This window comes from Pleurodeles waltl, chromosome 11, assembly GCF_031143425.1.
Source record: "Pleurodeles waltl isolate 20211129_DDA chromosome 11, aPleWal1.hap1.20221129, whole genome shotgun sequence".
Taxonomy (NCBI): domain Eukaryota; kingdom Metazoa; phylum Chordata; class Amphibia; order Caudata; family Salamandridae; genus Pleurodeles; species Pleurodeles waltl.
In genome coordinates, this window is record NC_090450.1 from 36,529,982 (window position 1) to 36,553,878 (window position 23,897).

At 41.7% G+C, this 23,897-nt stretch overlaps 1 protein-coding gene across 3 annotated transcripts in view; it reads right to left on the reverse strand.

Annotated features, from left to right (window-relative positions):
* Positions 1 to 6,985: 6,985 nt before the first annotated feature.
* Positions 6,986 to 23,897, reverse strand: part of ECE2 (endothelin converting enzyme 2) — a 275,238-nt gene continuing 258,326 nt past the window's right edge. For all 3 annotated transcript variants that reach the window (XM_069212964.1, XM_069212966.1, XM_069212965.1), the window contains exons 16-19: positions 18,479 to 18,546; positions 13,983 to 14,173; positions 11,427 to 11,522; positions 6,986 to 9,000 (exon numbers count right to left, since the gene is read on the reverse strand). In XM_069212964.1, the coding sequence (XP_069069065.1) occupies positions 8,824 to 9,000; positions 11,427 to 11,522; positions 13,983 to 14,173; positions 18,479 to 18,546 (532 nt within the window). In that variant the 3' untranslated portion in view covers positions 6,986 to 8,823. The remainder of the gene's footprint in view (positions 9,001 to 11,426; positions 11,523 to 13,982; positions 14,174 to 18,478; positions 18,547 to 23,897) is intronic.

Genomic DNA, 23,897 nt, shown 5'->3' on the forward strand with positions numbered 1-23,897 from the left:
TTTTTTGGGTTTGCTAGAATCTGCTGAAGTTTTTTTTAATATCCGTGTTGTTTTCCTGAGAAGGAAAACCCAAGTCTTACATTATTCAAACATCATAACATGTTTCAGCATTAGTGCTAACTGGCAGTGTCGTCTTCAGGTGTACTTTTTTTTCTCATAAATTTGAAATAATTTGTTCACAACAGACCATAAAGGAAGATTCGTGAATGCACAGCGTGATCTATAGTGAGTTTGACGAGGCAGCACAATTCAAAATGCTAATTATGAATATATGATCCTAAAGCGTCGACTTTCATCGTTAAATGACTTACCTAATGGATTTGATTGTTTTGTCTTATCTCATCCAGCTGACACCGTACTTGAGATTTAGAATGTTTTCTCCACTAGTAATTGTACAAAACATGACTTCAAGCAAGAAAAGAACAAAGAAGAGAAGAGGAAGAGCAAACAACCTGGGCCTCTAAAGTAGCACATCTTTATTGTGATCCAGTGTTCGCAAGTTGTGAATGATCAAAATAGAAGTTCAAAACATTACAAAAACAGTGGGTGAGATACGAAAGCAAAGTGATAGAGTGCTGCATCTTTTTTGCTTCTTAAGGCGTGATTCTTCAATTAACAGTCAAACTGCGTAAGTCTCACTCCAGAAGTGTGAGAATTATACAGCCGCAAAATTCTGCCAAATGTTAAAGCAGCGAGAACATGAACAAATGGAAACACTGTCGGTCCCTTTTCTATAAGAGCATCACTTTACATTCAGAACGCTCTATTTAGTATTTTTATTTTATTTCATGTTTTCATAACACTTTCGAACCACCAAAGGGGGCCACGGATCGACAAACACAAGGAGGAAGCAACATAGAAACACATACCCAGGAGCACAGAAAATATAACGTCAGAGGCAATAAAAGTGAGAGCAAGTTTGGCAACTTTTATTCAACAGTGCATGTAAAAATAAAACTTTCCCCACAGACACATACACGATGAGATGTCATCCCGAGCGGGGCAGCACACTTTCCCCACCCCGGCTCCCTTTAAGCCAATACCCTGGGGGACGATACATCTACTTCACAACATCTTTGGAATTTTAAAGCATGTAGAAGCTCGGACCTCCTCTCTGTGTCTTGCAGGGTGGTCGTTAAGGCATGGACTCTAAGGAGGTGAAACACACCTCCCCCTCCCTCCCGGTGGTCTGCAGACAGTGGTAAGTAATATCAGGGTTAAAACAGAAAATAAGAATTGTAGCCGCAGAGGACGTCCATTGTGTGTTTGTTATAACATTTTTGCAAAGTCGTTTTCCGAGTGTCATAGGGGCATTTGGGACTGATCCCCCCCGGGTCCATCATTTGTGTGTAGACTGGGCCAGTGCACTGCAATTTACCTTCAAGAGGCTTATAATATTGGGTGGGATATTGCCCCATAGAGGCATTACCCCATTCTGTTGCAGAGATAGGCACTACGGTGAACCTTGTGGGTGGGAAACAAAAACAAATCCCCACCCCCTGCACTTGAGACAGTTTCATGCTGGCACTGTCCAAATTGGCCACTCTACAGCCGTTCCAACTGTACAATTCTATAGTCTTAGAAACACCCCACGTGACCTCTGTGTTCATGGGGATTACTGCAGGTCCCTTTGAGGTCTGCGTCAAAGTCAAGCGGTCAATGACCACTAGGTGGCAATATTGCACCGGTGTATGTGCACTCGCTCCAGGGACCTTTTGGTGTCACTAATGCAGCAATGTGTGCCTTAGGCCCTCAGTTCATGCCTTTAATTTGAATGATGTGTACTCACTGCCATTACTGCAGATAGTATTCCCTGCTCTTTCCATGAACTTTCTATTGCTGAGCAATACTCTCACTGGTCACTAGGTGTCAGTGGTACACAGGTGCCCACTTCCTGCCTCCAAGGGCACACACGGTGTCATATTCTGACCATCCACTGTATGTGTCTCTACAGCTGTACAGAGTTATAAAATTGAATTACCTTTAATTTCAGAAAGCAGCAAATTTGAATTAATACCAAGTGGCACATCGCAGAGAGGTAATACTAAAATATGTCGAGGAGCCGTAACACGTTAGCTGTATTTCATGGGCAACTTAAAACATTTCTACTCCACTTGAAAACGATTTTTGTCTGAGTGTCAAAACCTCTGTGAGATCTCACTACTGTTAGGCTTTAGATGTGGGAATACTATTTACTTGTGTGTTCTGAAAAAAAAAGTATATTTAATTCACAATTAGCCACTATACCTTGAAAAAATGAAAGGGCAGCTTCTTGAGTGACTACAAAGGATAGATGGTCCCTTTTCTACTTTGTATCCGTGAACAAACTTTAGCAAACCTGGCTTAAACAAGTTACACAAGGAATTGCCAAGGTTTAACAAGTGTTTTCTGTTTTTTCCAATTGCTAGATTGTTGTAATCGGCAGAGAGGAAAATGAACAACACAGAATATCCAGTTTTTTAGAGGACACCTGCCCACCTTTTCAAATTAAACACCAAAATTCTATTTTGGCTCTTCAGAAATATTATTTACTATGACCCAACTTGGTGGGAAATTAAAAAAATCTTCTTTGTATCGAATAGAGTATAATTTTGGAGCGTGAAGTGACACATCGCGGGGAAGTGATCGCAAGGGTTATGTCGGCATTATTGTATACAGAAATTTTGTAGGACATAAATATTATGTCCTAAATGACGTTTACAAATCTACAAAATTATTGTCCGATTGGGTGTAAATTTCTGCTAGTAACTCCAATGGAACGATATTTTGGAGAATATTTAGGATGCAATATTTAGATCAAGCGATGGTTTGACCATGGTGGTACCACAAACTCAAGAGCTAGTCCTCAGAAAATAACTTAAACCTTCATGGGACCTGGTTATTGGGAGATGGACCTTGAAAATGTCCAGATCTATGGTAGTGGGAACATTATAATGAGAATACACTAGTTTGCAGGAGGAGAACCAGGAAGGCAGACTAGAAGATTGCTCATATGAAGAAGTTTTGAAGGGAAACTGGCAAAAAAAAAAATATGTCCATTAATGGAAGGAGTGATGGCTGGAACACAGAGCAGGGAAATTATCTGGAAGGTTTAGTAACTGGAATAATGACCAGGGTTTTGACATGAACGGGTGGGGGGTGGGGGGGGGGGAGAGGGTGTTGATGGGAAATGAACACAAGAATGTCTTAACTAGAACGAGTGGTGAGGTAGGTGCTCATCCGAAGAACAACTCTAAATACGGAAGGAAAGGGGAGGAGGTCATAGCATGAAAAAAACATTAGAATATTCAGCTCCTGAGATGGTAATAGGTAACTTAACCAGGAAACTGCCTAGCTTTCGTGAAAAAGTGTTCAGAGAAAATCCTTAGGAAAAATGTCAATCCAGTGGCAGCTGCCACAAATCTCGACTGGTGGGGGGGCACTGGGAAACGGAGGGGGGAAAACAAATAATGAAACAAATAAATAAATAAACTTACCTGATCCTGCCGCTCACACTCCTCTTCCAATGGTGTTGGTGTCCCAGCAGTCCCGGGGACACCAGCACAGGCTTCCTGTGCAATCCTGGCATGGCTCTCATGCTAAATCTAGCATGAGAGCAGCATCAGGTTTGGTCTGAGCAGCTCGGTCTGCCACTCAGACAGTGGAGTTTGTGCAGCGGTGTTGGAGAAATCTAAGTGCGCATGTCAGCTTGGCCAGCCTAAGACGGCCGGCCAAACTAACATGTCCACTTAGGTGCATTCCACTCCCCCTCATCCCTCCCCCTACCATGGCCCAGCCCCACCCCTTGCTTCACATGCTGGCCGAGCCAGCAGCTGAAAAATAAAACAATAGTAAACTATTGTTTTATTTTACCGCTCCTGCTCTTAGCCAGGGAGTCGACGCTCCTCGCCATTGGGAAGGAGCAGCCCCTGCATCAATCTCCGGAGGAGGTGTTCACAAGGTAATTTGCAGGCGAATAACAGAACTGGAGGGAGGGGTAATGGTGAAACCGGCAAGTTAATGTCTATATCTGGAAAGGGAGGTAATGGATGGAAAAGTGACTGTGAATACCAGGAATTGGAGAGGTGATGAGGAAAGGGACTGGGAAAGTCAGAATTTGGTGAGGAGGTAATACGGAAATTGACAGTAAAGGTCAATATTTGGTTGAGATGTAGAAGAGAAACTGAGAGAATATAACTAGCTCTCAAAAGTGTGGTAAAGAGAATAAATTACCAAGGTGTAAAAAGCGTTTTCTGTTTGCCATTGGTAGTATACTGTGGAAAGGGAAATGAACCCCAGAGAATATCCAGTTTTTTAAGGAAACAGACCCACGTTTTAAAACTACATATCAATATTCCATACACAAACTTACAATATTGCCAAGATCTGGAGGTGTGATGACGACAACTGAGAATGTGAACGGGAGAATATATAAGCAGTGCTTATGGAGAAAATAAAAGGATTAAAACTGTTACGAACTAGAGCTTATGGTCAGATCTGCAGGAGTGTACATTGGGAACTGACCAGAGAATGACCAAATTTCAAGGTAGCGAACATAGAGACAAGTACAGGAGAGTGCCCATACCTGTAGGAGTTTGATAGAGAAACGTACACAGACTAACAGATCGTGGGCGAGATCTTTGGGAAATTGATCACAGAATGCCCATCTCTGGAGAAGTGACCAGAGTGAAACGTACAGGTGAATACCAAAATGTACAGGATTGCGCATTGGAAAACTGATCAGAAAATGACTAGATATTGAGGGGTGATCTCAGAAAAACTTACAGATGATGTTAGATCTTGGTGAGTCATCATAAAGAAACTGATTAGAGAAAGTCCAGCGCTCGGGGAGGGATCATTGAAAAGGTAACTGGAGAACGGCCAGAGCTGGATGAGTGATCTTTGAGAATCTGAACGGAGAATGTTTACATCTGCAGGACTGATCATAGAGAAACATAAAGCAAATGCCCAGATCGTCAGAGGCAGCCCTGGAGTGATGATTGTGAAACTGACCAGTGAATGGCCAGATCTGGAAGAGTGATCGTAGAGAAACCTACAGGTGATTGCCAGAATTTGGTTGAGGGATCATTGAAAAACTGGCCAGAGAATGTCCATATCTTAAGGCGTGATTATAGAGCACCTAAACAGAGAATGTCTAGCTCTGAACGAATGATCCCTGTGAAACTGGCCAATGGATGACGAGATCTGGAAGAGGGATCATAGAGAAACTTACAGGTGATTCCCAGAATTTGTTTGAGGGATCATTTAAAAACTGACCAGATAATGCCCCGTTATGTAGGAATGACCATTGGGAAAAGGACAAGAAATATCTTGAGGGGAAGTAATTAAGACTATTCAGACATGTGAGGTACGGTCTTTGGAGATCGGACCAGTGAGGAAATTTCTTCGGAGTGGTAGGTAGTAGAGAAACAGACATTTGAGAGTGTCCTCTTCTGTGAAGACTATTCTTGGGAAAACTGACTTGTTGGAGGGTCTACCTCTGAGACGCACAGTCTTGAGGAACCTGGTGGAGATGATGTCCTTGCCTGTGAGGCAGGGTTACACTGCCCCGTCCTTCAACAATGACCATCTCTTGTGGCTGTCTTTCCCCTGAGGAAACAGATTTGAGGTTTGGAGCCATGTGAGTGTGGAACAGAAGACAGGAAATGCTGGAGGCAGAGAGAAAAAACACTGAAAGGGTGAGAGGTGGCATTGGAGAGAAATGGGGCAAAGTAGGGTGGCACGTGGCAAGCAAACGGATTGAAACATTTTTACTGCACCAGTAGTCTGAGAAGTAATGCCTACGGGCTTCATCTTAGCCCTGCCCCATGTTGCTGCCCCCCAGCTATTCCCCATTTCTGGTCCAGGTCACAGTGCAGCATAAGTCCAGTGTTCTGCCAGTGTATATGGTCTCAAAGGTCATTGTGTAAATGTTACATATATGACTATATATATAAATAACTCTACGTTCCATTCTAAAACACAGCTTCTTGTGCATGCGCATTCATTAATCTCACACACGTGAACCATGTGTTCTAGAAGAGAACCATATACCTCTCAGCACACTGTCTACACAAACATCTCACTTTGCACACACCCTAGCACACCGGAGATGGCGAAAAACAGCTATTGCAACGTAGAATTGCATTTACCACCAGCTGCCGACATTATACTCCGCATATAGTGGAAGGTGACTTACATATTGTTGTTGTCTGTCAGTGCCCCTTGTCTGGACAAGCTAACAAACAATGGAATCAAATGACCAAAAGTAGTTCTCATTGGTCACTATCGAGTTAGGCATTTCCAAACATCACTTTTTTGTTAAGTGGGTCGACCTAAGTAGCATGGGCGTTCACCGGTATGGAGTCCAAGATGACTGGGCCATAGGGTTTGAAGGTGAAGCCCAGTAAGGTGAAATGCATCTGGAAATACTTGTGGGTCCTTTGAGAGGGAATATGTGGCTGCCATTTGGGTTAGAAAAGATTTGTTTTTGGTCAGTCGCTGACTTTGACGACTTAGATGAGCTAAAGGTGATGGACTGCACCCAGGATAATTGCTAGTGGTCCATAGTGAGTTACTTATTACCTATCCATTGCTATCTGACCTGCATGGCTCTGACAGTATGTTATGTCACTTCTAGCGTGGGAATCCTCTAGGACTCTTCTATCCGGTTGCATTTAGCAGATGCCCTTGCACTTTGTGGTGTCTTTCTCCTCCAAACTGTGCAGTAAGTAAAACCTTACTTGTAAGTATGGATTGCTTTCTCAGCTGGGGAGTGGATTCCAAGGCACTCTTTATGCTGAGGTCACCCTCTAACACCGGGGGACTCACAATCTCCCAGATTGGGCTTTGTGCAGTTGTTATTAGGATTTTAAATAGTGCTCAAATGCTGTGACCTTGTGTTCCTATGTTGGTCACTGCAGTTGTTTCACTGTGCAACTCAGGTCCTGCCCATCTCCTACCATGTATCTGAGGAGGGTTCCTATCTGTTCAAATTTATATTTTTGTATTACCTATTAAACATGAGGTGCATGACAAGGCTCCCTCTCTGCTGTAACCCATAGCAGGGTATCCCTGTGCGGCTCTGTGGGAAGCAGGGAGATTTTATTTCGGGTAGCCAGTACACACAGATGGTAAGGTTGACTGCAGCCCCAGCAGACTCATCCAAAGACTGACAATACCCTAGCCTTTCTGTCCCCCATTTCTGTAGGATCACCCCTCAATCACGGATTAGCCTTCACTGATTAGTGATGACCCAAGCCTTCCTCTTAAACTCTAGAAGAGTTCCTAATTCTTGATGGTCTTGGACTTGAGATCATTCCTTGTGATGGCCAACGAGTTCTGAAACACCTGCCGCTGCAAGAGACTCAAATTCAGACCACAGGTTCTTTAGTCCAATTGAAGAAATATCTGTCTTAGCTTGTATTGATGGGTCAGAGATATGTAGAAAGGGAAGGAGGGTGTTGGTTGAGCAAGGGATGCTAAAGTCAGAATGGTGAGTCCCGTTCACTTACTTCTGTTTTTAAATAGTCTTCTTCCTACCTGGAAAATTACAACTATAGGCTCTCCTGAGATTGCTTGAGGTAAATAAAAATAAGTGGGAGGCTTACTGAAAACCAAAACATTAAATGTCCCTGGCAGTTCCTGGAATTTACTTCCAGTATGTAGTTTCCTCTTCAGGACTGATAAGCTTCCCCGTGCGGTCCCAAATATTAAAAAAGTGTGTCAGAACTTCTGCCCTATGTAGGCCGATGTTTGAGGTAATTTGACCAATACTCCAACATCCAAAGGGTTTCTGCTGGCACAGCCAGCATAGACTGGCCTGTGGGAAACATGGTAGCCCCCCTGACTTTAAATAGAGTGGGTGAACCATGAGTTTGGCATAGTATCCCACCCACAAAGTTCTGGTTTGCATAAGATTGGTCTCTGGTCTCTGTCTATAATGGTACAACAATCAAAACAACTATGCACTGGAATATGGCCTAAAGTAATTACCAATGGCTCTGATTAATTAAAGAATTCCACCAACACTTTTCCCCAGTGAGAAGCTGGAAATGTGATGTGTATGTCCGGACATGAGTCTTTTGTGCACTGTGCCATAGGACCTATGAAGCGCTTCACAGATTGAGTTCAAGAATGGTTGTCTGGGGTTGCCTTTGTTCCCATTCATTGGGAATGTGGCCTATCAGTATGAACAGGATTATAATTCTTAGGTTGAGACAAGACTACATGGCAAATGATTGGTACCTGCCTGCAGTTGGCACAGTGAACCAAAAAAGAAACTATGGACTTGCCCAAAGTAATTCCCATGAGTGATATTAATTCAATCATTCCTTTTATCAGTTTATGGTTTTTCTATCTGATCCAATGAAAATCCAGCAACCCTACCTGCCCACGTAAGGCACCCTAGCTTCTCAGAAGATGCACCCTAGCTTCTCAGGTGATGCACCCTCGCTTCTCAGATGATGCTCCCTAGCTTCTCAGATGATGCTCCCTAGCTTCTCAGATGATGCACCCTCGCTTCTCAGAAGATGCACCCTCGCTTCTCAGGTGATGCACCCTAGCTTCTCAGATGATGTTCCCTAGCTTCTCAGATGATGCTCCCTAGCTTCTCAGATGATGCACCCTCGCTTCTCAGAAGATGCACCCTCGCTTCTCAGGTGATGCAACCTAGCTTTTCAGGTGATGCATCCTAGCTGCACAGATGATGCTACATAAGCATGCGGTCGATGGCGGAAAGTACCTATCTGCTATACAATGGCTGTGTAGTGCCAATCTCCGAAAAGTGTGCAAAGTATAGATATTGATGGTAGCACAGTGTGCGCATACGCCCTCCTCCTTCTTTCACCACACTTCACAGTGTTCGCCCGGGTTCATGGGGGACCCTACAGGGCAGTTAAAATGTTCAGCAAAGTCTACAGAGTTGGCAAGGGTACCGATGACGCGGAACTTGGCTGGGCTGTGGGGGTCGGTCATCAGGCCTTCGTGCGCACTCTCTGGAGTATGGACAGAACACCACACCTGGGAGAGAGAAGAAGAGTGTTAAACCACACACGCGCAATGATTAGGCACAACATTCAGCACTGCACAGCATCCCACACTGTCGGTTGATATGTTTTAGATACAGATACAACCCCAAAATCTTAATTAAATGAAGACCACAGTACCTAGAAGAAAAATATATGTATGCAGCAGGAATAGTTAACATACATGCTCATTTGAAAGGAGATGGGGAGGATGTAAACTGCTAAAAATGTTGAATATCTGGCTTGGCAGCCATTGACAACAACTAAGTAGATTTTACCAGGAAACAAAGCAATAATAGATCATGGTAATAGCAGTAATTTAAGAGATGTTTGTGTCAGCCATTTGCTGTCAGAGGAGATGTGATAATGGCCTCGTAAAACGACGTTGCCACTTTCTATTCAATAAATGAACAAGGGATCTCAAAACATGGCTGAATTGGCTGCCTGTGATGCTAACACTGCTGCAGAAATGTGTGCTCTTTTCACCACCTGGGGGCATATTTTCAAGCCCTTTGTGCTGCAGATTCATCACTCTTTATAAGGCTCTGGCAGCACAGAGTGCAGACCTATATCTATGAAGCCACGCAAACCCACTTTGGGGGCATATTTACAAGCCCCTTGTGCCACCTGTGTGTCACGTTTTGTGACGCACCAGAGGTGCAGAGTGCCGACCCGTATATACGAGGCCAAGAAAAGCCACGATAATTGGCTTTTCATGGCCTCGCAGATAAGGCGTAAGGCAAGTCCCTGCGTTGACTTCCGCTGATTCAGGGGGGGGGGCGTTCAATAGGCGTTGCGTTGATTTTGATGCATTCCCAGATGTACAAGGATACGTAAACCTAGGAATGTGGAAAAACTGTACGCATCCCCAGGGGAAGCATAACAAGAAGAAATCTCTCTCTCTCTCTCTCTCTCTCTCTCTCGTCACCAGTGATAATGATGCCGAGATTTATAGCGAATGTACCAAAATATGTCAGAAGCTTGCGGAGGCCCCGCAACCGCTGGCCAAGTAGCAGGGTTCGGATCAGAGGCCCCCAGCAAAAGTAAAGGACTGAAGCTATGAGGCAGCTAGGTGTAACCTTCCAGCTGAAAGATGTGTGAGCCACCACCCGGTAGAGGACATCCCAAGGACATTTGGGGATTTGCATGAGCTTTCCTGACTACCCAAGAACAGGAAGCGTGTCAGTGACAATAGTGAACAGCCACCAGAAGGTGAGCTACGTCTGATGGGGTGCAGGATAGGGGGAGAGAAGAGACAATCCATGGGCAAGCCATGTTAGGAGCTCAGTCTTTTGCATTACATCACAACTTCTCACAACATTTATCATCGCCTGAAAAACATCACACGCATGGAGACCTGTTAACAGACTGAACCACTATGCTGCACTGCAGTAAGAGGTCACCACTAATGTCCCTTATATACACGAAAACATCCAAACACTGTTGTTTTTTTACCACTCTATAAACAAAATAAAAAAGTCCTAAAATACTCCCTCTACTTTGTCTACCTTGCCTACTTCAATCTTTCTCTGTCTCTCCAAACTTTCTACATCACCTCTCTCTACTTCATGGTTATGTAGCTCCTCTCTCGCTATCCCAGCAAGCACTATATTCCTGTCCTTCTTCCTATCTCATTATCCACCCCCTGTAGCCCCCTCTATCGCCCACATTCGGTCTCATGTCCTTCTTAATTCACCTCGCCTCTTCTACCGTGCGCCTCTCTCTTTTCATCTCTTTTTACCTATCTCTGCATTGCATGTATGTGGTAGGTTCTGGTTTTGTGTGGTCACTGCAGATTTAGTTAATGATGCATGGTTGTTTCCTCCAGCTTGCACCATGTCCCTGCAAATAAAATACATTTTTTGGGCTGAATGAATTTGTAAAACCAAACTTACATTTTAATCTGTAGCGGTAAACCAACAATACCAAGGGGTTTTACTTTTTACCTGTAGCACTATTACTTCTCCATTCTGAGTTGGGAAGGTCAGAATGGTGGATAAGATGGAAGGAAAATCGCTGGATCAGTGCATATTTGTGCACCACTCGGAATTCCGATTGCGTGCTATCCTCAAGGAGACGGTTTCATTTCTATTCAGAATCCTCACTGTGAAAATAAGTCATTTTTTGTGCTGGTTGATCATTTAAAGTTTTTAAATTCACTGCCTAAGTACCAGAAGCAGTTTTGCACCTATTTACACAGGCCCGCCCTGATTGGTTCATTAGTCTTTGAATTCGCAACATCATTTGAGATGCCTATTGGAAGTAAAATCCAACCAGCTGTAGACCATGTGATCAGTGCTCAATAAAATGTGGATCAGCTTGGCAGGATTCTCACCAAACCTACCCCTGTTCTGTGCATTTTATCCATGCAGACTAAGCCCCCACATTCTAAACCCATCAGAATATGTTTGATGGAATTACCTGTGCAAATCCAAGGAAGAAGAGCTGGTGATTGCTAAGACCCAGAGCGGGCAGACGCTTTTCTTCTCCATTCAACCGCAGCCAGGATTTGTAAGCCTGCAATAAAAAAGGCAAAGCAGTGGAAATAAAGAAAGCAGGAATTGATCGAGCGACATTCACCAATGCTTGTACAACACCTACCTCACCAGCCTCTGTTCCATGCCAATCAAACCTAGGTGCATCCCAGGGTGGCCTCACTACAATCCTAATCTGCATTGTTTAACCACCAATTGCATCAAACCCTACAAACTAGTCAATCCAACTACCCATCACACCTCAAGCAACCATCTCAAGGCAAGCAACCATCTCAAGCAAAGCTGTTCTTTTACAGCAATCAGTCATTCCAGGGGAACTGTTTATCCCATAGCAAACAATTCTTTCAAGATTGGTATTATTCAGGTATTCCCAGACTCTGAAAGAAGAAAGTACTACATCCACAAACTGGAAAATCAAAAGATCACAGAGGGGCAAAAATACAATGGAACTAGGGAACAGGCTGGAACAATTGTGACACAAATATGGATGCCGGCGTCTATAGGCACCTGAAGGAAAGGGACAGGAGTAGACAGAAGCCATGTTGCTTTGGTCAAATCCCCATATAGAAGAACAACTTGCAGTCACGATGGGACGGTAAGTAGGCAATGCTTTCTGGGACATATAGAGCACACACACTGTAACAGCAAGGACTTAAGCTGAAGTGTGAGTACTCCATGAAAAGCAGTAAGAACACAAGGCCAAAGAAGAAGCAAAACAAAGGTGAGCACGCTACTGTATTACTTCAGAAGGCAAGGAAGTGCCTTTAAGACCATGAATTGCTGTATTTCCAGGCTCAGACGCTCATTGAAAGAGCTTTGGTAGTTGAGACCCACACAAAAATGTTCTAAAGTGGTTAAATTCAGTAAACATTTTTAGATGTGTGATGGAAACTAAGAATCTAAAATGTGATCATTTCAAAATATAAATAATGATTCTTTTCACACAAGACTAATGTTGAGGATGTAATGTCATCACATGCTAAAACAATTACACGCCATCTGGCTATCCTTCTGCATCATATAAATACAAATAATACACTGTTCCAGTTGAAGATGGAAAGGATACTAGGTAGGGAGTCCTAATCTTTAGGAGCAGAAACCTCACACACCCAGGAGGGTGTCATGCTTCATCATCGGAGTTGCTCCTCGTCAGACTGGCACTGCAATGTCTGACAGGCACCACCCCAAACGGGGGGGCTCTTTGCCGGAGATCTTAATAGATGATGTCACTACCCTATATAAGAGTGAGAGGTAAGGAGATCAAAAAAGAAGTAGATAGCGGTTAAAATTGACTCTCTGAAATCAGAATGAGTGATCTGTTTAATAGTCTATCTCGAAGTCAGAGGCCAAGATTAAAAATAATGAGAGTGAAACAGAGGCAATGGTCGATCACTCTGTAATAAAAAAAGAAAGAAGAAAAAGAGAGAGGGCGGGGAATTACCTAGCCGTCCCTCATCAGGGTCAACATGTTTCGCGTCGCTGGTGGCCCAGCCAGGTCCGGTGACGCTTCTTCAGGACCAATTAGCTAAATGTATCTCCAAAATTTAAATACTATGGATAATTGAACACTGCAATTGTCAGTACAAAAGTATCCAGTCACTTACACTAATATGTAGAGGAAAAACTATTCCTATCAGTCGCCCATCCCCGTTTAAGGAACGTGCTACATGGGACAACACGGACCAGTCATCAGGTTCACAGTTTATTGATTGATGGTGCTCCAGGCGGCGACTAACCTACCCGGGTCCGCGCTTCCCGTCAGGATATCCTTCTGCATCAAACATGCCATTCCAGCAACCACACCATCAGTAGGTTACCAACCTAGTCCAAACAATCACAGCTGTACTGTTGTCACCTAACTATGCATATGATTCACCAGCAATCCTGTAGCAGCCAAAAAACAAACCAATCCCAGCTAACAGTACACCACCAGAAATTAAAAATAATCCATCTAGCCAACAGACATCAGACTGTCTGACAAATTGCTACATGGCAGAGACCCGGAGAAAATCCAACATGGAAATAAAAAAAATAAAAAAAATAGATTGTGCTAGAAATTTCTACACAATGACTTCTGATCTTCACAAATACATACATGCTGATCTAGGGCAAAGTAGATGCAAAATCCTATAACCCTGATATTCATCAAGAAAAAAAGGAAGAGAGATCTTCCCTTCTCTTCGATTGGAGAGTTTTCCAGTCCCTGGATCAGAACCACAAATCTAGAAAATATAAGGGTTTCTTTTTTCCGAGGGGTTGAACAGAGGAGATTACCAGTTCACAGACAGAGACCCCGCTTTTTAGGATTATTAAAACAGGTGACCTAAGTTTGCCTGCAATATTGCCAGTTTGTAAATCTGATTATTGTGAATTATCTTGGTCCACAGGAATGTGAAACAATTGCACATAGATTTGTAGGTAATTGATGCATTTGAAATTGTTAGTCAGTACCTAAATGGCCATAGAGTGAATTAGCACTTACATGGTATGCAGCTTTCAGGCCACCATTGTCAGCGATGTTCTCTCCCAGCGTCTGCTTGCCGTTGATGTGCTCGCTGTTGACTGTGTATTTGTTGTACTGCTCCACCATGCACTCCGTCCTGTTCTTAAATGCTTCAAGAGATGAATTCTGCCACCAGGGCCTCAGGTTGCCCTCCTTGTCATATTCACGACCTACAGAAAAGAGACAGCATTAACATTCTATGATGACTCATAGCGTTACCTATGATTAATGATTTGATTGGAGCAGGGCCATATTGAAGTGACCTCCAACAAGTGACTGCGTACATAAGGAGCATCATACTTTTTAAGGGAGGAACATAGAAAGTGCACATTACAGACCTTTGCCAAAGATTCTTGTTTCAATTTGTTTCTGATATGATATGCCTGTTGTCACAGCAGTTTTACACTGTTAAAAGATTATAGGCCCCCCTAGGGCAGTTGAGAGTAGGAACTCATCTCAACTTTAATTCAATTTATAAATCATTTGTAATCAGTATCTCTGCCATCAACTGCTGTGATATTGTTATGGACAAGGCAGTTGAACTAAAAAATTAGAGTGCGTGTAAGAATTTGAAAATTTAGCATTTTTTTAATTGTAAGACACCATCTTATGTACATATAATTAGGTGTCACTGGTAAACAATATGTTGGCGCTACCAACATACAAGGCACTTGGAAAGAACAACTGCAAGCTACAAAGAATTGTGACCAGAGATTTTTTGATAGCTGAATATTTCCCTAAAACTCATATCCAAATAGAATTATAAAAGTCAGACTAAAATGTGTCTCCTATTTTCCAATGAGTAGAACAGAGGGGGTGACAGTGAGTGCTGTGTGAAAGAAAGAGCTCTCCGGATAAATATATTGGACAGTGTCGCACATGGTTTAAATGAAGATGAAGAACTAGCTTCCTTCTTATTAGCTTTCAAAATAATGACAACAAACGCGTTTGTAAGATTCATGAGTTCTGTTGATATCAGTTTACAGCCATGAATTCCGAAACAGGATGTTGTTATATACCTATTTCTATAGCATGTCTTAGGAATATAAGGAAATGTTTAGATCTACTGATCTACTTTGTTTTCGTAAATAAATTCAAGTGAGATATTTTCAACCAACTATATAGTTAGCACACCAGTAATTATAAGAGATAATTAAATGGTACATAACTATTTGCCCCCCCAGTTTGAAAGACATTCAAAGTATATTTTTAGAGGTCTATGACTATGAGTCTTTACACAAAAATCATTTTTCTATTTTTCATTCTACTTTTATATGACTTTATTATTTTGTTGGAGGAATTATTAGGCTATGAACAAAACTATACCTAACAGTCTTCAATTTACTGAAAACCTATGGTCGCTGGTTTGGCTAGGCTATTTGGGACGTTGGTATTAATGAATCAGATTAGCACATCTGAAATAACAAGTGGTTTTGAAATGAATATGTCAAGGTTTGATCCGTCATCAGATTAAAGAAACAGAAATAAACTTTCTCTTTTAATTTTTGGGAAAACTGCATTGAATTATAAATCATTTAGTTAAAAAATCCCTTTATAATTTGTAAAAAAGTGTCAGTCTTCAGAAATTGTGAATCAACTCCTAGTTATGGAAATTCAAATTAGTGCATACAAGAGGACAAAACTTTAGAAGCATGAAAAGGGCAGTTAGAGGTTTTTGTAAGGCCTGGGGCAAATACTTAATTGTGCAGCCCCCCTTTATAGGTATAGAAGTATGTCCTTGATAAATGAAAAAAACATGGCCGCTCCAGCATCTAACACTAACTAGTGGTAAGATGTGTTAGCTGCCAGTTCATTAATAAACAGTGCTAGCTCTCCTCTCCTCCTTGTGAAGATGCTAGTCAAGGGCTGTAAAGGAGATGCATGGCTAAAGATTTTTCTTGGTATCTAGTATCTTTAATATGAGATGTCATTCACATTTCATTGGATCAAGTGGGGTTCTACACTTCCAACCAATTGTCAAGCTGGTGATCTTTTGACAATGTTCTGTGAATGCAGGCAGGATGTCCATTTTCTCTACAAAAAAGATGGAAAACTCATGATGTCTGAATTATTTCCTTCATTAACTGTTAAATGTGAAGATGCACAATATCTGCTAAGGGCAAAAAACATGCCAGATCATGTTCTATAGTTATGCGCCCCGTCCATATACTGGGACTGACATGTTTTCATGCTTCCAGTGCTTTCTTAGCCAATAAAGTAGAACACATGTTGGCTGGTTTTAGAAATAAAGATCAGTGTTCTCAAGTTGTCTTCTAACACAGCTTAGTTCTACTACTACCCAGTTGCTTTCAGGTCTTGGTCTCTGAGTAGTGCATATTATCTCCGACTATTAAATCACACTGACCTAAACCATGTTCCCAGGTTGTTTGTAAGCAATGCCAAATGGTGTCTTATATCTGGGATAAGTACACCAAAAATGTGGTTGCTTGCAACTCAAACACTGACTGTCCAACAATTTTTAAGCATCAACACAGTAAAGGAAACCACAACGGGTTCACGCTGTAGTGTTCTTTAGCTCTCTGTTTTTTGTATGTTTGTACTGCCACATATTATTTTCAAGAATCTTAGAAGATTATAGGCTTATTGTATTAAAATGCCACATTTTCGGGAGAAAGTGGATATATTAATTCTATCTTTTTCAAATTTGCATAGATAGATGGATACATTTCTTGGAAGGAAAATCATTCTATGTTGTGGTAATCAGACACATGCATACTGAAAAAAATGTGGCCACACCAAACCACAAAAATCACGCTTTCTGATGTTTGGTGTAAAGCCACACCGCATTCTTTTGCTGTAGCAGACAACAAAGATTTCCATGGATGTATGTAAGGAAATGGGACATTGGCTGTGAGGCCTGCACAAGTAATGGGTCCGCATTTGCTTTCCACTGGGAACCAAAAATCCCACTGTTGCACTTGACTCTCCCAGGGTAGCGGAACAGAGCAGTCCAAGGCCTACTCAAGGGAGGTGGTGTGGGCCAGTAATTACCATTCACAGGTACGCAGTATTAACACTCAATAAATATTGTTTTCCCTTTTTTTGGGCTAGCTATATTCAAATGTATAACCATTTATGAAATTCCAGAGGTGGCACAAGTTTATTGTCTTACTGATAGGGCTTAATTATTTAAACAAAACAGATATCCTGCAATAGTGTTTGTTCTTCCACAAAGTCTTTCTGTTGCAGATCACCAATAGATTTCTAAGATTAGTTCAGAAATTGATAACCCAATTTGCAGGTCTTCCCGAACACCAAGCATATGATGGTAGTAAATATGTAACCCAAAACTCTTACAAATCCCAAAGGCTGTGCTGCCTTCTTTTTTGCTATGGGGCTTTAAAAATGGAGATCCTGACTTTTCCACTTTACCTCTCACCTAATCATGGATCATAAATTTTCTTGCTATGGAAGCCTTTTACTCCCAAACTTTAAGGTATGAAATTATTTAGACTACCAAAAAGAGGAACGACTTCTAAAATATTTTAAGCTTACTATTTATGACAAAGCATTAAGGTAAGAGTTAGTCATCAAATATTAAAACTGGTCCATTTGTAGAACCAGTCAAAAGATAAAACATCAGCATGAAATCATCTGACTGGCCCGAACCAACATGGAGCCTTCTATGGTACACTCTCAGTGCCTGACTGACAAAGGGCCTCCGCACTCATGGCGGAGGCCCCGCAGACAAGAGGGAGTCTCTGCACTTGGGGCAGAATCTCTGCACTGATTATTGGGAGGAGGTACACATTGTTCTCATTGCAGAGATTCAGCCCCTAGTGTAGAGACTCCCCATGACTGTGGGGTCTCTGCCACAAGTGTGGAGGCCCTTTGTGAATCAGGCCCAATATTTTTATAATGGGTGATTTGAAATTTACAGGTCAACTGAACTGGATCATAGGCTCTGCCGTCCCCAGTCTGTGATTCACTAACAAAGGCATACAAAGTAAAAATATGAAAGTGATAGTCAGGAATCTCCAGTATTATCCATTTAATGTCAAAACACCAACCACGGATACCCTGAAATTAGTAGCACACAAAGTATCATTAAATCTGCTACAGATTCTAGCTCATACACTCCAACCACAGGCAATGGATACATTTAAAGACAGAACTGAGGGCACCTAGAAACAGTCTTGAAGAAGGATTCAAATGTTCAAGCCACCATCTTGAAGTTGATCTGAACCACCCAGACTCATTCCCAGAGGTTGAGGTTATTGTCCTAGCTTCAATTTAAGATGGTAATGGTATTCGTTAAACCTCCTTCTCAGACACTGATTTTATTGCCAAGCCTCAATCACTTATCAAAGAAGTGTTCTTCCAAATGTGGTCCCATATGTTGAATCTAGCTCCCACATTTAGGACTATAAGTGATTTTAATGTTTCATTCTCAGCAAAAAAGGGTACCCATAACTCTGCATCCTCTGCTTACTTCTATGTTATTAATTTCTAACCTTGGTCATCGAAAGCATGCGTCAATTCATGTCCCATTACGACCCCTATGCCGCCGAAGTTGAGAGCTCTGTGGGGAAAAGACATATAGAAGTAAGAAAAAGATGTCAGCACAAAAATAAAGGCATTCTGATTGTACTGTCACAAACAGCTCAAGTTTGAATAATATCAATTTCCTGATACATCTCTGGTTTATCCTTCATGCTTCTTCCACTAAAATATCTTCTAAAATACTTCCAGGAGTTTCCATTCTCTGCTACAGACTCTGATACTAAAAACAACTATAAGAAGGGAGCTTGCCTCTTCAACTATGGATACAGGTAGGCTCAAGTAACCAAGAAAAAAACACATAGATCCAATATATCCCCATTAACCTCTCCTGTGCTCTAATGCATTTCCAATCAGAACAATATTACACATGTAAATCTGTTTCAGGAAAACATTCATCGATGATCAAAATATCAAGGATTGAGAAATTTGTTCCATACAAAAATCCACCTCATATTGTTTTAACTCCTAGTGAATTATTTCTGTTCCCTGACATGGTCGTTCAACCCTCCTCCTTCAACCTCTGGTCTATTATTCATGCTCCTTCCCTTGCAGTGCTTTATTTGTGAAAACATAAGTGCTAGAGCCCTTTTCAGGAGGCCTTTGCAGATTGCATCACCCACTGCCTCTGCCTGCGTTGCCAATTGGGCCGACTACTAACCAGCACACTGCTACAAGTGTAACATTTTGTACTATTCTAGGCCATTCAAAGCTATAAAAATGGCATAGGTGGCTGGTTTTATCAATTTTATTGTATATTTAATTATTATACACTGTTAATGTGCTCACCATGAAAAGATACTAACATTACCACCACGTTATGGGCTGACATAAGTGTTGGTGTGAAGAATTAAGTGCTGATGCCGAGCACCTGCAAAAACGGACCCAAATTAACAACTACTCCAATGTTGTATCTTTCCAAACAACTTCACAAGTTTTTCAATTCCTTCTACTAATCGTCCAGCCCTTGTTGTATCCTTCTTGCTTCTGTCATTATGTATCCTTTCTACTCCCACCCAAACTGTATTTTGTTTTTGAAGTTTTTATGTAGAAGAAACTTGGCCAATTGCATTACATGAAGATGGATCATTTTTTTCTACTAGTTTAAGGCATGGGGCGATTAAGAATTGTCCCACAATCCCAGGATGTTGAGCCGCCACTGGGTCTCAAATCTGGTTCCCTAGTTCCAAAGTCAGCAGCTCTGGTCCTTAGGCCACATCTTCCCCAAACCATCTTGTATTCATTCTCCTTAAACACCTGTGCACCATTGTTGAGCCAACTCTTGCTGTAGCCTTTACTCAACTTCCAGTACATGCTCCTTCATCCTGCTCCTGGTGCATCCTCTTTGATCCATCGCCCGTGAATTCTTCTGACTTCAACTCTCTGCAAATCCTTCTGTCAACACTCAGTGTATCAATGATGTTCCTGTCCAATCAAACCCTCCCTACTGCAGCCCGGTGTGCCCCATGCTACAAAACCTGGTGCTTCCTCTTTGGTGTATCCTCTAGACTGAAAGCGCTCTTCTATTCACCCTGCTCCAGACACTGATCTGGTGTTCATTTGAACTAATGACCTAGACTCTCTGCTCCACCCCTTTTGCATGATCTCTGCTTTAACCCGTCTGTACTTCCTGCTGCAATCCCTAGTGAATCCTTCTTCATCCAATAATGAGTACCTCTTCCAAAGTGTATCCTCCTTGCTCCAAGCCCTATTGCATCTTCACTATTCCAACTGCAGTGCATCCTCTGTACTCCATTCTATATAGCGTAACCTTCCTCCTTAAACCCCTGGTGTTTATTTCTGCTCCAACACCTTCTGTATCGTTCTTGCTCGAACGTTTGAAGTATTCTTCACTGGGATGGCTTATCCATCCTGTGCTGACACCTGAGGTATTCTTCCTGGCCAAGAGCATGATGTATAGCTTCTGCTTTAACCATCTGTTAAATTACCTTGAATCCTCTCTGTTCCACAGTCTCGTGTATCCTCCCTGATCTAACTATTCATGCGCTATTCCCATTCCAAGCCGTGGTGTATCTTTCCTCTTCCAACAGCTAGAGTATACATTGTGCTCCAAATCTTCTGTATGGTTCCAACTCCAACCACTAGTGGCTCCTTTCCAATATCAGGTGTATTTATGTTGCTCCAGCTCCTGCTTTATACTTCTTGATACAACTCCAGGCATATCCTTCTTGTTCCTACACCTGTTGTATTTGTCCTACTCCTTGCTTTGGTGTATTCAGGTGCGCCCTTCCTGCCACCATCAGAAATTCAATTCAATTGTAATATTAGACTGAAGATGAACAGTGAGAGAAAGAAAGCTTTATGAAACCCATCAGTTGTTTAAAAGTCCAGGCACAGTTAAATAATTATAATTTCAAACAAAGCCTTGAAGAATAAAGATAGAACATCAAATCCACAAAAACTGGAAATGATAAAAAAGTGACTAAGCAGATGTGACAGCTTAAAATGTTAAAAAATAAAGATATTTTTATGGAAACATCTTATTGCATGTTTACAGTTGCTCTGCATAATATGGAGACAATAACATATTGATACCGGCATGGTGTATTCCCAGGTCTGAGTAGGTATGTTGGCCCCCGACACATCCCAGATATTACCTCAGGCTTTAACTAGCCTTCTAGCCCATGATAGTCCCACCATTTTTTCCAACTTTTGACATATTCACAGGGGCAGCCCCTGCCTCATAGATCATTTCTAATAAGAAGATAATTTAATGAAAAATTTGATAATTTGCTACAAAGTTACAACTAATATCATAAACAGCTGTAAAGGTAAAAAAAATACAACTGGATTTTAAAGTGGTAACACGTTTTAACAGTTAGTTACAGCTCTCCCATACTCCACATTTGCATTTGCAGCAGAAATGCTCTAAAACTGGTTGGTCTTACCACAGAGACAGCCAAGGCCTTGTAGACCTACCACCATTTACCTCATCTCCACACACCCAAGAGTGACCCATCACATCTCATTAAATATTCAGCATCTACCTAACATCCGTTTGGGATTAGATAATTCAACCTCACCTGTCACAGGTACATAGATAATATACAAACCTTTCCAAAATAGATGGTTCAGAAAACTTCTGCAAATAAAAACTTAACAGCTGTGTTCATGCAATAAATGTGTTGCTGATGACCAACCACCTAAAGCACAGCACCGCAAAGACCGAGACCATGACCCGTGGACAATGGCAATACTACCAGCATACTGTCATATGGCCCAAGGAAGATGATGCTCCACGAATCACATCAAAAGAAGCAAGAAACATAGGGGTAACCATGGATACAGAACTAGCCTTGATACCACCGCTCAACAAGGGCACTAACGGCACCATCTACACAATTAAAACGCTGTGACACATCTTCTCTTACTTTGGATACCAACAGAAGCTTCTCTCTGTCCTCTTACTCATCATCTCCAACTTTGACTATGCCATCAGCCTATGCCTTGGGGCCCCCAGTTTCATCATACAGAAAATACAATTAATCCAAAGTGCTGCAGCAACACTTCTTCTCTGCCTCTGCCCAAGAGAACGCAAAACTCCAGTCCCACAGTCACGCCACTGACTATCTTTAGTAAGATGGGAGATGTTCAATGCACTCTCCATTGTCTACAAAGCCTTCCAAGTAAAAAGCTATACCTAAAAATTACATTCAAGCCATATAAATAAAATAGAACACCATTGTTCATCATATCACCTCAGAATAAGAAATCAGCAGGAGGCTTCGCTTTCTTAAACATGCCACCAAGCCCTAAAACTTACTACCAGCTAAGATTTGAAGCATTCAGCATCATTTACACTCCAGAAGAGAGGTGAAAACTTGATAATTTCTATGATAACTACATCATTACACAACCGTGGGACAGAACTTGAAATAATAATTGCTGCTCTAAGGTCAATGCACAGTCTACAGTGTACAGATATAAAACAGCCACACCATCACACAAAGGTCCTTATCCAGGTAAGTTATGAAGGGCTGACCCATGTCAAGAGTGGGATTATCTAGTCATGTCTTTTATTATATAACCCTCTTGGGTTTGCACTGATACTAATACCATAACACTCCACAGTGAGGTAGCCTGTTGTTCAAACAGGCTGTATAATAATTTGTTTAATTTGCTCTCTTACACTCACCTACGTCAGAACCCCTAGGTCTTGTCCCTCACCCATTCCAGAGCAATAAATCACCCATCACCAACTGAATAGACTTGAATAATGAAGAGATCTGTCACTTACCACTGTCCAATGGAGGACTCTAATTTAGTCCTCAACTGTAGACACCAACAAGCTACATACTATGACCAGTTCCAGGCATTTTGCAATGAAAATCATTCATGGAATGGTTGTAGCAATTTAAATCCCAGCAGATCTCACCACCATCTACCTCACCGAGCTATGCCTGCTCAGGACCAACATTTTTTAAATTAACAAATTTCACAATATGCAAAATTTGCAAAGCTTTGTGAGTATGCAGTTTCACATGCTGTTTGGCTCATCGCAGACTAGTTTGAGCAGAAAATGCCTTTCAGAGAGCTGTTTTCTGCTCAAACCAGTCACACATGCCTTTCTTATGAATAGTATGGACTTCAGTGAATATTTGTAGAGAGATACAGGTAAACCACATTTCAGGTCATTCATGTACTTTGAGGAAAAAGTTACAAGAGTCCTCACTTTTTGTAGCCTTTCTATTTTAGGACTTGTGTGAAGTACTTGTCAGTGTCCCGATGTCCACAGAGAAGTTAAATCTTATGCTGTAATTCACCTTGTGTAAAAATGTCTACCTCATAACCAAGATCTCACAATCACAAAAATATTACCAAGAAAATCATAACTGAAAATATTTATGCAGGGGTAGACTGGCCCAGACGTGACCTACACAGGAAAGTGCCAAGTGTGACGAGAGTGGAGTTCACAGTGGTTCCCCCCAAAATAAAAGGAGTTGTGGCGAAAACATAATAAAAACATTCTTGGTAAATGTGTTGTTGTCCTGCAAATGTTATCCAGTTACCAGTGTGTATCTTCCATTAAAGAAGATGTTGGTCATATGTTGGCCTCTTGTCCTCCAGTAGAACAGACATTACTAAGGTGGAATGATTGATTAGTAATGTAGTTACACAACTGGATATATATTTTCCTGCACTTTGTATTTTACAATGAGAGTTTTAAGAAATTCAATTCAAGGTAGGGCATGTAGCACTTGGAAATACTTGCAAGAGAAGTAGTTTGGAGCTTGTGTGAAAACCTAAATGGAACTTTTTGGGAGCTATAGAGAGCTGGAGTTATATAACATATAAAATATATATGTTTATCTTATCAGATGCAACCTTTGCTAGTGGGGAAAGGGAATGTGG